Raw genomic sequence first — 14,400 nt, forward strand, 5'->3', positions numbered from 1 at the left:
AATTAAAACTTTTCCTGTCATAGCTTCTGCAATGGTGTTCGATAGGAATGCAACGATATAGTTAAGTCATGGTTCGGTACAATTTTTGATACGGGGGACACGATTTTCCGTCCGATTCAATACATTTAATGCATTTAAACATTTTATATTTTTTGTTTCGTTTTTTGTTGTTGTTGTTTTTGTTGCTAATTAGCAGAAATTAAATTGCCATCATATAAACATGCATTTTAGTGCATAATATTTATGTGCTTATTTCTTACTGATCTGAAAAAAATGTGTATAAAAGTACTTAGAACAATCTTTACTGTTTGTAAAGTGAGGCAGGGCACACTGTTGATTGCTACAGCTCTCTAAGCAGCTAGGTTTACTACATGAACAAGACATCCTATTTGTGGTCCGAATCCATCTGTGTCACGTACTGAATTAACAATATTTGCAACATTATCTATAGTCACTGGTATGGATTGATTTGGCCTTCTTAACTTCCATTCAGTCATGACAGTTTAGAATTCATCGATGTAGTATATGGACTACGTGTCCCATAATCACTCTGGGCTCACGTAGCCAATGGCATGGGACGTAGCACATCTAGTTTGCCATTTCATGATATCTAGTGTGTGCGCGCATTAAAAAAGTTAGCAAGCGCCGCTGAAGTCACTTCTGCTCATTTCTACACAACACCAGCATATGACAATCGACTTTCATAAACAGGACGAATTTGAAGCACAGCGCTCTTAATTTCATTCAGCTGTTCGTTGTCAAAGCGAGGCTGTTTGTAGCAGCCAAGTCGGTCACAATGTTTTGCCGTACTTCGTTGTAAATATCCGGCGTTGTGCCGAAAAATAGCCGCCCCGCGTGAAATGTCACTCCTGAAGGGAGCGCCCACACGTCAACAACACCGGCGCGCCGTAGATGGTCCACAGTCACTCCAGAGCACTGACGCGGCCGGTATACGTTGAACAATAGGATATAATGGGAACGATTTGCTAGTTTTGCCGGACCTGGAACAAAGATGCGTTTTGCGCAGTTGGTAACGAGGAATCCAAACTTTTAACAGCACGTCTGCTGCACGCGCACACGCACGTGCACGCGAGGCGATGAATCGCAGCGGAAAAATTACCGCCTTCATTTTTATTTATCGCGCGATAAATGGAATTATTGCATATTGCGACAGGCTTAGTACTCACCATTTGATATGGCCCTTTTCATCCTTCTGCTGTAAATTTACATGTGTTTATTACTAGTCCAATCAATTTGAAGTGGGAGGGTGGCAGTCACTGAACATTCAATCGCTTCCAGCCCGTCCCAGGTAAAATGGATTGGACGTTTGTTGCCGTCAATGGCAGCCAAAGAGCTATGTGAGGTCACAAGAAATTTATAAAAACAAACAGAATGAATAAATAAATATAATTCTCAGAGGAAAATAAATACTGGTCAAACTTTTTTGAATTTATGTCTTCATGGTTCTTCTTTTTTCATTTTTTTGTTTTTAATGTTTTGATGTAGTTATTTATTTATTAGTTTTCATAATTCGAGCATGGAAGGGTAAAAGCCAAAATTTTTCCCCCCCTAGTTTGCATCTGAGATTTACAGACAAACCTTTTTGGAGGCAGTTTTTTCCCCTTTCTCATTATAATCTGTTTATGTGCATGGGAATATCACGGATTTCTAAAAGAAAACTTTCGAAAGGTTGATTTAAAAAAAAAAAAATTTTAAGGGGAAGTTACGAAGTGTCCAGCTGATGTCGTGACGTAACGCGTGTGACGTTCTCTGTCAGTAGAGCACAAACAAACTCCAACACAACCGAGCAGACAAGAGCTAAACAGCCATGGCGTTGAACAGAAATCATTCCCAAAACGGCGGAGTGTTAATTAACAACGGTGAAAGGTATGTCCATAACCTTTTTACAAATACGACTTAACGGAACAAATGAGTAGAAGGTCGCCTTTTCCTGTTGTCTTGTTAGTTTTAAGCTGAGTGGCCTAGTTTAGCTTTAGCATAATTTAGCTCACGCAGTTGTGCTGTTGTCAGTGTTGAGGTGATGCCTTTTAAATTGTTATTAGAAGTATATTTTTTAACTGAAGCGAATTTCACGTTTATTTTGCTCATGTTCGACAAAAAGGTTGACGGCCAACCTAACTTTCAAAACAGGAAGTCGGAACGTTGGGCTTTATGTTGACATTTAAGTGCGATCGTTAACCACTTTACTGTAAAATTAATTATACGACAGATAAGGCTGTTTAGTTCAAAAATTCAGTTCACGCTGAAAGGTGTTTACGGGGGTCTTTGGCTAAACGGGGACGTAATACCTTAGTTCTAATCTTGTGCCCCTATTTAATTACATTCGCTAAATTGACCTACAGTTACAACTTTAAACTCATTCACTGCTATTGACAGCGATAAACATCAAATCCCTTTTAACTGGAATGACTGAAATTGAATGATCATGTTTCAGACTCAGTGCCATTGACGGCGACCCACTTGAAAGGGCGAATGTATTTCCAGTCAAAAACATTGGACGTCTATCGTTGTCAATGGCACTGAAACATGAGCATTCACACTTTACAGGCACTCTTCCCGGTTTCAATGAATTGAACATCTACCATTTATCAATGGCGTTCAGTGAGTTAAAGACTATGGAAAGAAAAAAAAAAACACCTTTAGAATGTTATTTGGGACTGTGACCAGTGTGTATTTTAGTTTTTATTCATCCTAAATTCATTCAGTTTTATGAACATTGTATTAACTTTATGTTTAATAAAAATAAAAATGGAATAATGATTAATAATTATATATGTCTATATATATATATATATATATATATATATATATATATATACATAAATATAATAATTGATAAAATGATATATTTTTTAAATATCCAAAAAGAGTCACGTGTCTTGTAAAGCGTCGTCGACAAAAAAAAAAAAAAAAAAAAAAAGGCACTTGCTCCATGAAAGCTAAGTGGTAGATGTAAAAATACTTCATTTTTAAAGAAACTCTGGTTTGTCTTCCACCGTCACTGGGAGCCAATGAGTCAATTTGTTCTGGAATGAAATTCGTAATTGAGTAGCTCAATAGTCCATTAGATTTTCTCCTTTGAACTGAATTAAAAAACCGTGAATGAGTTTCATTGCCCGCAAAGAAACACTGTCAACCCCCCCAGAAAAGTAGTGTTGTGTTTTAGTCAAATAAAAGATACAGTAGTGCTTGGAAGTGGCTGTAAAGATTTAAAATGGTGATTGGTGTATGGGTGATTCTCATGAACCAAACCTAAAATAGCAGAATGCTATGATAACTCAGTAATTTTTTTTCATCAAACGTTTGAGCTCCCTAATATTTTATTAGAGTAAAATACCTTATTGATTATTGTCTAAAAACATAATATTACACGTTAATGATCACCTATGGTGGGGAAATAGGCACATATAAAAACATAAATTTGACTATTAATAATATCAAACAGGCCAAACAAATTTATCTTGTAGCCATCTTTTGTCTTGCCTTTTTGTAGTGCATTACAACAGGTCAGACTTTACACACTTAAAAAAACCCACTGTGAATATGACAAGACTATGAAACTTGGACACTAGATTTTCCATAAATATATATATTTTTTAATACAAAGTAAGCAAGTATGGCGTGGCTCAGTAGTAGTGTAGTCGTTCCCCAGCCCAGAGGTTGTTGGTTTAGATTCTCCCCCTTGATGAACTCGTCTAAGGATCCTTGAGCAAGTAACTGAATCCCATGTTGCTCCTGGTACTGTGTCACCTCTATGTAGGTGAGAATACAGTGTAAAGCGCTTTGAGGGCCTTAAAAGGTGGAAATGCGCTATGCAAGTGTAAAACCATTTACCAACCATTATTATCATGATCTGCGAAATTCTATATTTTTAAACAAATCAATATTTTTATTAATTAAATTGAATATGGTGTAGTATCAAGGTGGAAACAAACTTTTCATGGACCCATTACAGCAGACATGTCCAAAGTGCGGCCCCGGGGGCCAAATGCGGCCCGTGGTCAAATTTCATCCGGCCCCCAGCCTGTGTCATAAAATCAATAATGTCTGGCCTGCACACAGACCTAATAAATTGGTCAGCAGTACTGCTACCAGCTTACACACTAAATGCTGCTCCTCATTTACCCACTAAAAGGCAGCAGCACTCTAAGCAACATTACCCCGTGTGACCCTTTACTCCCAATTTTCTAAAATGGCGACAATCAACAAAAAAAAAAGAAAGTTGACTGTGACGGCCGACGCTTCAAGGATAGGTGGACATTGGGCTATTTCTTCACTAAAATACGCAAAAACTGTGTCTGCCTCATTTGCAAAGAGACAGTCACTGTTTTTAAAGAGTTCGATGTCAGGCGATATTACTGAACAAGACAAGCTGACAAGTACGACAAGATTACAGGGAAGATACTGTACGTAGCGAGAAATTGAAACAGCTAGTTTCATTTTAAAGCAGCAGTATTTCGCAAGAGCCCAAGAGATGAAAGGGAAAGCCACAAAGGCTAGTTGCAAGATTTTGTGGAAATTATTAGTTAAAAAAATAATAATAAAGCAAATGTGACACAAAGAATGGCTTGCTAAAATTTGCATAAATATTTTATTCTACGTAAAGGATGTCAGCCAAGGTCGGCCCCCCACATTTTTACCACACCGATCCTGGCCCCCTTTGCAAAATGTTTGGACACCGCTGCATTACAGTAATGAATTTACGTCTTTAAAATCAGTTTAAAAACGTACTAAATACTATTTTGGTAAAAAATGTTGGACTTGGCCACATAATAGACACCTTTCAACTAAATAAACACTATTTCAGGTTTTTCATGACTATGTCCCTAGAATCTTCAAAGACATAGTTTAGGTTAGCTTCATGAGAATCACCCGAATGTACTGTAGGTTCTTTCTGACTGATTTTTTAAAGATTATTTCTTGATGATTTTAAATGATGTAAAGCACTTTGAAGTACCTTGTGTCAAATTGGGCTATTAAAATATATATGGAGAATTGTGTGGGTTCACTTATTGTATATTACTTTTTTTTCAACTTGTTTTTTTTTATTGTCTCTTTCCTCATCAGTGTATTAAGAGAATGTAAGAATGTGGAGTTGTCATTCAGTGATGTCGCCTGTAAAACAGACCTCTTAAAGGGGACCAAGAAGGGCACTGTGTACCTTACACCATACAGGGTACTGCCAACATTACATTTGATTAACTTTCTGCTATTCTTGTTTTACATCTTATTGTAAATTTTACCTCTCTTCTCATGTGCCATGATATATTTTTCTTTTATTGGGGTGCTGGTTTAGATGGTGTTTGTGTCCAGCAATACAAAGGATTGCCTGGGTTCTGCCATGTTCCCCTATTATCTGATGAAGGGCTGCAGCATCGAGCAGCCTGTGTTTGCTGCCAACTACATTAAAGGGACGGTGTCAGCTGAGCCGGGTGGTAGGTGTACAGTTTTAATTTTGAAGTCCAACATAATCTGTTCTGTTCATCAATATGGTGCATGATACAATGTATTAATATTTTGAATAGACTTGGAAATGTTTTGTACTACAATCCAGCTCAAGTGTTTAACATTCTTACTTATCATTCAGTGTGAAACAAAGTTAAAACCTGATTTTAAAAAAATCCTTTCAACCAGTTGCATTCATTTTGACTAGTACAGTTCATCAGCTTTCAACAGGTTTACATTCCAAGGAACAAAACAAAACAAAAAAAACTTAAAGTACTTCAAAACTGGTTAAATGGCAAATTATGTTTGAATCGACTTTTTCTGCCATGTGTTTAAACATTGTTTATTCTTTCAAATGGCCAAAATTAAAACCTGGGTAACACTACAAGAGAAGGGATTAACATTTTTTTACATTAAAATTTAAAAAAGATAAATGGTATTTCATGTAATTAGTATTATTATTAATTTTGGATTTTAAATAATAGCATGTTATGACGATAAACACGAATGACCTTTTGCATCTCTCACTAGGTGGCTGGGAGGGTCAGGCCAATTTCAAGATGTCATTCCCAAGTGGAGGAGCGATCGAGCTGGGCCAGCATCTCTTCAAACTGGCCACAAATGGTTTCTTCATTACTTTCCGTTATTGCACTCTTACCCCACAACGTCGGTCTTACAAAATGTCTTACCACACTTTCTTTCAGCTTCTCGTGGGACTCCTGCGCAGAATGGCGCCCCGTCATATCACGGCTACCCTTCTCCCGGGACGATGAACGGCTACGGCCCACCTCCGGCTGCTCCACAGGGCTATCCTTATGCACCCCCTCCCCAGCAGAATGGAGTCTATCCTCCCCCTCCAGCTGCTGGCAACATGGGCTACCCTTATCCAACAGCTGCTACAGGTGCAAAATCCAATAAAATTGCTCAAATGGCACTTGTCATCAGAGATCATTCAAACTTTGGAACATTGTTCCACAGCAAGGTTTTCTATTGTTAAGCAAGTAGACATTGGTGCACATAAGTGGTACATATGCACTCCTAAAATGTGTAACATGGGCCAGATATCACTTGCCAAAGTGCATTAGCATATGATGATAGAAGGTTAGCTGCCACCATGAATGCATCGAGTCAGAAGAGCCAACCTCTAAACAAAGGCAAAATAAGTATTGTGTTGACAGTTCGACATTAATGCATAACTTGTTGGGCTTTTACTTTAAAGTAAAAGCCAAAACTTTTTTTAATGTAATTTTAAAAAAAAAAGAAAAAAAAAAAAGACCCATTTTCTCATATACAGAGTACCCGAGGGTTATTAAAAGTATTAAAAAAGCATTGAATTTAGTTTTCCATTATTAAAGGTATTAAAAGCATTAAATTAGCTGTCGTAAGTCTGGAATTTTTTCACAGTGGTTTTAATTTTCAAGAACATCTCAGTGCAACCTAAATTATATCCGTGCCGAATTTTTTTTTTTTTTTTTTTTTTTAAATCCAAGATGACGCGTAGAATTTTTACGATGCGCTGCACCTCGTGCGTATGCGCCGTTAGCATCATTAGCATCAACAGCAGGCAATCGCACAGTACTGTGTGCTAACGCAAGGAACTGCTCAGATGCCTTAGTTGTTATGTTCGACGAAAGCCTCAACAAGATAACCAAGTCCAAACAGTTGGACCAGCATGTGAGGTATTGGATCGGTGACCAAGTTGCATCCAGATACTTCAGGTCGCAGTTTATGGGTCATGCGAAGGCAGTGGACCTGCTTAACATTTCAAAGTAAGTTGCCAATTTCTCCAATTAGAATGTGTTAGATGCAAAAATGTATTTCACTTTTACACAAGGCACGGTTTGCCTTTCGAATGAATGTGAATTTCGCAGTTTTAACTCAAGAGTTAGCCATGTTCAATGGGGTATTGGCAGGCGCACTAGCCTTAGCATGGATAAACCGGAGTCGTAGATTTATCATCACTCTCAGATACACAACACGGTTGACACTGTGTATTATTGGAACGAGTGCGGGGTAACGTACTAACGTTGATCTGAATAACATGGCATGGTGATAGGCAAATTATAATATAGGTGATAGTAAAACACCTCCTGGTATATTTAAATGTTTTTCTTGATTAAATAAGAGTATGGATTTTCTCTATCTGATTAAAAGAAATGTCTTCAATAGCTAACAAAGGATTAACATGTGTTTTTTATACTTCTTGTAATGTGATTAGAAAAAAACAATTACCAAGGGAAATGGTCATGTGTAGCTTTTTTATTTTGTGGTAATTAATGGTAAACTACTGCCATTTAGTGGCTGTTTTTTAAACTTTCACTGCCAATTGCAAGCACTTTACAGTTAAGGTGGCCAACTTGACAATCACTTACCTACCACCTTGACTAGGTCCTCTTAAAAGCGAAACCTGTTGTATTGCAAATGTAATTTCTGAAGTTGCGTTACAATAATAGTGTAAAATCCATTTTATCCTGGGAAAAAAAAATCTGAAAGACCTTATATTTAAATGTGTTTTAATTGTATCTTCAATAAATGTGCATTCTTTTGTCAAACACACTTGGTAATTGAGGTTAAATTTGAGTTCAGTTCATTTTAATTTCAGTGCTTTATTTTTTTTAATATAATTCAATATTATCTAAATAATGGGTGCGAGAAAATTATTAATTAGAGATGCACGATAATATCGGTCACCGATAATTATCGGCCGATAATGGCAATTATGATGTCACACAGATAATCCAGATAAAACGAAATTCAACCGATAATGCAATCCGAGAATGATATACTTGATTTAGCCTCCAAATGTGCGCAATCAACAGTTTTGTCCAATTCTGTTAGTTTTAAGGAGGTGTTTTTGCAGTGTAGTAATGTGATATATGTTAGGAATGGCTTACTTTTAAAGGCATTTTTGTGCAACTTGGGTATTTACTCTCTAAGTAATTGTTGCCAAAAGCTTACCATCACACAATGTCATTGCCATTGTTTAGATGTTGTAATTTACTACTTGTTCACATTTGATGTGGAAAAAAATAGCACTAAATTACATTTTTGCACAGTAACATTTGATCTTTGTATACTTTAAAATTTTATATAATGTACATATTTGAATAGAATTATCGGCGTGACATTATCGGTTATCGGGTGGAAGAGAGGAAATTATTGGTTATCGATATCGGTTGAAAAATGTATTATCGTGTATGACTAGTATTAATTTTCAGTTGAAATGGCATTAAAAAAGGTCTTAAAAGTCTTGAATTTAGATTTATCAATCCTGGGGGGACCCTGCATAAACTAATCTCATGACTGTTTTATAAGAGTATGTGATGTTTAAACTACCCACTTCAATTTTTGCAAATTGCACTTAAGCAATATAGCCTATTAGATACTCGTAATGTGAAAAATGGATTGTTCACAGCAAAGTGATCATTTCTGACCTTGAAACTTCTGTTGTGTTGCAGGAATGTACCCAGCAGGATTTGACTACATGGCTCCACCTCCCCCATATCCAGGACCCCCTCAAAACTGGGCTGCACCCCCCCAGAACTGGACAGCTCCAGCACCCCCAGGTCTGGCCCCCTCTCTCTGCCCTACTCTCTTGAGCTTTCCTCTTCCATCTCTGTGTCACTGCACCCGTCAGATGTGATCCATCTGGCCCAAAGTGAATCACTTCAAATCATGCCACCTAAAAAAAAAACAAAAACATAACAGAGGAGCTCATGATCTGTTATGTGCTGTAATTTTTAATGTTCCTACAATTCCATGAATCAGCTGAGACATCATGTGTTGGGAAGATGAATGAAGTGAATCTTCAGGGATTTAGGCAGATTTTTATATGATTACTCTGGGGACTGCCTGGAGTTAAGCTTCATATTGAGATGGGTCATCTTGTTATTAACCGTTTATAGGGCACTCGTAGGCTCCCATTGACAGCATTAGATGTCCAATCCATTTCGAGGTGTGAATTCACGAGTGTCCATTCGCCCCCTCCCTGTCAAAATGGATTGGACATCTCGCGCAGTGTTGTTAATAACGGCGTTACTAACAGCGTTATTTTTTTCAGTAATGAGTAATCTAATTTATTACTTTTCTCATCTTGGCAACGCCGTTACCGTTACTGAGGCGGGAAAGTCGTGCGTTACTATGCGTTATTAAGTTGGTTGAATTAAAAAAATCTTAGAGAAACAGACTCACGGAGACTAGAGAGCAGAGCAGGAGTGGGGAAGACGCCATTGCAACCGCGATGCTAGGTGACTCCAATAATACCTGACTGTAGCCATAGCTGACAAACTACGCCCACATGACACGGTAGATATCATATTATAGAACTAGATGCAAATGACAGACACAGCTGCATTGGCAACATGTTTTATGGACTACATGCGTTAATAAACAGCCGCCATCTTAAAGCAGTAGACCTCTCAGGAAGGCTCTGATGTAGAGATCTTTCCTAGCGAACCTAAGTAACTTTTTTTTATTTTTTTTATCTAAAATGCTCCTAAATCGGTAAAATCTTAACATAAATCTATCTTTAAATGATGAAACAGTTTTAAAACTTACACATGTTTAAAGTAGACAGAAGGGAACTAATGCAATAACGGGAGCCATTTTAACAACTTTAACGGTTGATTCACAACTTAAAATGACTCCCACACATAGCAAAGGTTACTATTTAGTTATACCCTTGTGTCTAGTTAAGTGGAGGGTAAAGATTTGGGCTAGGGCCAATTGTCCCCCAAACCCTTTAAACTTCACATTGCGTGACCTGTTTTTTTTTTTTGTTTTTTTTTTTGAGGGAAAAAAAAAAAAAGAAAATTATCACTAGTTACTTTGCCAAGTAACTAATTACTCTTACATTCAGGTAACTGAGTTACTAACGCAATGACTTTTCGGGAGAAGTAATTTGTAACTGTAATTAATTACTTTTTTAAAGTAAAATTAACAACACTGGTCTCGCGCTGTCAGTGGCAGCCAATGTTACGTATATACGATGAAATTTAAAAACATAGATATCGCATATGTGCGGCACGGTGGCAGAGTGGTTAGCACACCTCACAGTTCTGAGATCAAGGGTTCAATCCTGGGCTCTGGCTTTTCTGTGTGGAGTTTCCATGTTCATCCATCACAAAAATTTATTTTATTCATTTTAATGTCATAAATTTAATGAACATTCATAATTTATTCCTAAAAGCTATGTAAAATAATGATTACTGTAATTTTTGGACTATAAGGCGCACTGACTATAAGATGCCACCCACCAAATCTGACACGAAAACGGCATTTGTTCATAGACAAGCCGCACCGGACTATAAGCCGCAGCTGTCCTCACTCTATTATGGGATATTTACACCAAACGATATTAACCAGTAAAACTGTATTTGACAGTAGCATCACAAGAGTGTTATAAGACCGTCATAGTTATGACACGACAATGTCATGAGCATTAATGAATGCTTATGACAGATGTCATTTAGTGTCATAAAGCCATGACAGTGTCAAGTCATAATTATGCTGATCTTATTACAGTCTTATGACTTATTAATCCAAATTAATAAACGATAAGTCACCCTAGACTATAAGCCGCAGGAGTCAAAATGGAGGAAAAAAGTAGCGGATTATAGTCCAACAATTATGGTAATAATAATATATAAGTGTAATTATAATTTAAGACCTGGCTTCCAAGTATGTGGACACCGAACCCTGATAGAAATTGTGGCTTACATTAACCAAAATGACATGTCCACATATGTGGTAAAGGTAAAAACACTTAATCACAAGGTCTTCTTTGGTTTCTTTTCTTTTTTAACTACCAAAAATATCACTTGCCCAAAAAAGGGGTAAACACAGCCACCAAATGTTTCTCAGTATGATGCAGCGCACGAGTTTACAAGAATGAAGTTCAGTTGGAGGAATACAGTACAAAATCAAACCTTTCTTATTTTCAACATCGTTATATGATATTGTTTAGCCACAACTGGATTCATTACCTCATCACTATTCATCCTTCACACTGCCGCTGGAAAGAGAAATGTCGTTCAATCCAACTGCAGGCGACTGGGAGATCAGGATTTTACGACACTGTGCGCTGGTCCTCATGGGAAATGCAGTATTCCTTATGGCGAAACACTACCACTGTTGTTGGTTTGCGCCACTAAAATCGACCAAAACGGAAAGATCCCATGCTTTTAAGTATTTTTCAAAGAACTTCCACTTCAAATTGGTAAAATGAAATAGTTTTTTACATTTTGTAAAGTGTTGCACCGATACTAGGATCGGTACAGATACTGCACAAAAATAATGTCACGAGTATAGTGGAGTAATAAGAAATAACACGCCGATGCTGCACATATGTACTCTCCCCCTACTCAAGATGGCCAACAGCTATGCACGCCACCGTAAAAAAAGGAGCACTTGTCGCCTTACCAAGATGATGATAAATGACTACGTGGTGTTCGTTCATTCGCTGTCAGCCCTCACACTACAAATGGATTGGATGTTTAGCGCTTTCAATGGAAGACAATGAGTTAGGCAGTGTCTGACCAAGCCATGATAGCAATTGCTTTATATTCAAGTGAGTATGCACTATGTAGTAATTTAGTATAAAGAGAAAAACACAGCCGGGTGTCGGAATTGGTATTGGGAGTTTAAAAAAAAAAAAATCTCACTTTGTTTCATGCTCTTCAATTTTCCTTCTTTTAATAGTTGCACTACATTGTTATAATGGTACGACTTATTTTTCACCAAGTTCTGCAACCAACAAGCGTGATAAAGTTTAATTTATTTTTGATAGTCCTTCGCTAAGTAATACTTTCACTTCATCCACATTGTATCTGAGTATATGTGAGAAATGAATGTCGTGTGTATTTTTGATGGTTTATGTTCATTTTTGTCATATTTGATTCTAGGTGGCCCAGCAAATGCCAAAGCAGCAGAAGCAGCAGGCAATGCCTACTACAATCCCAGCAATCCACACAATGTCTACATGCCCACGGTAAACAACTGTTTTCCACTTGGGTGGAAGTGCCATGTGACTGTCCTGTGTTGTTGCTTGTACTTTATAACATATCAATTGGTTTTTTCATTCCCATAAAGGAGCGGCCTCCTCCGTATGCACCGTATCCAAACTCTCCTGAAAAGAAAAACAACTAAGACTCAGGCACCACGATGCTTTCTCTTTATCTTCCGATGGATCCCTGTTATTGATATACCGTGTATTACAGAACATCCAATTCAATCAAGAAGAACTGGTTGTTTGAGAATAAAATCAAGAAGCCCTGTGACATTTGTGTTGACATATAATTTGACATCATGCTGTAAAAGACTCCTGTCTGGAGCTGAAAGGAGGCAGTGGGTCGAGGAATGTATTTTTTGTGACGGCTGTATCACCACACACTTTTACCAGAGGTCATTCATTCTTGTAGTTATTGCTACCACCAGATTTATTTGCAGTGTATTTTTGCAGTAGTCTTTTAAAGTGTATTTTTCCTATGCAGTTTTTGAATTGAGTTTTTTGTTATTCAAATAGTAGCAGGAGTGGGTTGAATAGTTTTTAGTCATACACTCATGGCTTTTACATGTCCTGATTCTCATATTTTCTTCTCCACATCAGTAGGACCAACACTATTTCACCATCGCTCGGTAACTGTAAAAACATTTTCCAGATGACCCAAATTGCACTTTTTTTTGTATTAATAAAATGTCCTCAAAAGTGCAATATTTCCCTGTTTACTTTTGATTTTAGTGGAAAAACGGCTCACCTGAGTGACCCTTTCCTCTTACCCTCTATTGTATTCATGTATTCACAGGCAAGCTGAAACCATCCTTGTAATTAGGCCAGTATGCAGTTACCAGGCTTCATCATTTAGAGAACACTGGTTGTGCTTCCTGTCGTAACTCCCGAGGGCTAATCATTTATTTCTTGTTAAGCAGTTAACACCTATTTACAGGTCTGCACACTATTAGAGTATTTTCTTAGTGTGGATCTAAATTTGCTTTATTCTTGAATTTGTAAATTAATAATGCTTGGCTGAACTGCTAACTAAAATATAATAAATATGTCATTTATTGATTATAGTATCCTATGACTCTCAGTTGTTATTTGCAGTGTGTGTGAGCACTTGAGAATTACTTAAAAGTAAATCCGCTCAGAAAAGAAAAATGATTCTAACCAAATCTTGACTGAATATTGGATTCATCCCACAGGATAAAGTACCTGTATTCATATTTATTACAGGCTGATGGCCTGTCAATCCACCGGTCATGTTGTTAGGGGTGTATACACTAACATATATATATTTTAAATCAATTCCTCTGTGATTTGTGGACAGATCACAATGCAATTTGGTTGGTATATTTTAGGGATCTCTATGCATCCGTCCTCGGAGCCTAATTTTTAATTGTCTTATCAGAGCTGATTAATTTGCTGCCGACTCGTTGTTGCCCCTAGGTTAGGAGCTACTAAGTAAGTACTAGAGACCATGGACACTTTTCGTTACAGCTCAGCCTGAGCACTAAATAAATTTAATGAATTAATGTGAGTATTTCAGATGATTTAATAAATATATATATACTTTTTAAACCAAAATAAGGAAATCTAGCAACCAGTTATTCAACAGATTGTTCCAAAGGAATGGATTTGGGGCCAACAGCACAGATAAGGGGTAGAAAAAGATTTTTTGTACTTTATTTACATTACTTTTGTTCAATATTTGTCTATTGTTATGGTGCTCAATAACAGTTTTATCCCCCCCTAAATTGAATAGCATTTAACTCATTGTCTGCCATTGCCATTGATGGACATCTAATTTATTTAAACAGGGAGGACTGGCTGTGAATTATCATCTTTCAATGGCAAGGCAATGAGTTCAGCGAGTTTTGTATTTGATATTACAGACCTGTGCAAAAAATGATGAAATAGGATTCCACAATATATTTAAT

At 37.1% G+C, this 14,400-nt stretch overlaps 1 protein-coding gene across 1 annotated transcript; it reads left to right on the forward strand.

Annotated features, from left to right (window-relative positions):
• Window positions 1-1,718: 1,718 nt before the first annotated feature.
• On the forward strand, window positions 1,719-13,531 carry wbp2nl (WBP2 N-terminal like). Its single transcript, XM_057817830.1, has 8 exons — window positions 1,719-1,887; window positions 5,089-5,197; window positions 5,318-5,456; window positions 5,998-6,090; window positions 6,171-6,368; window positions 8,925-9,032; window positions 12,369-12,454; window positions 12,556-13,531. The coding sequence occupies exons 1-8, from the start codon at window positions 1,829-1,831 to the stop codon at window positions 12,610-12,612; spliced, it is 849 nt and encodes a 282-aa protein (XP_057673813.1). The 5' UTR covers window positions 1,719-1,828; the 3' UTR covers window positions 12,613-13,531.
• Window positions 13,532-14,400: the final 869 nt, after the last annotated feature.

Source organism: Corythoichthys intestinalis, chromosome 16 (genome assembly GCF_030265065.1).
Source record: "Corythoichthys intestinalis isolate RoL2023-P3 chromosome 16, ASM3026506v1, whole genome shotgun sequence".
NCBI classification, from domain to species: Eukaryota; Metazoa; Chordata; class Actinopteri; order Syngnathiformes; family Syngnathidae; genus Corythoichthys; species Corythoichthys intestinalis.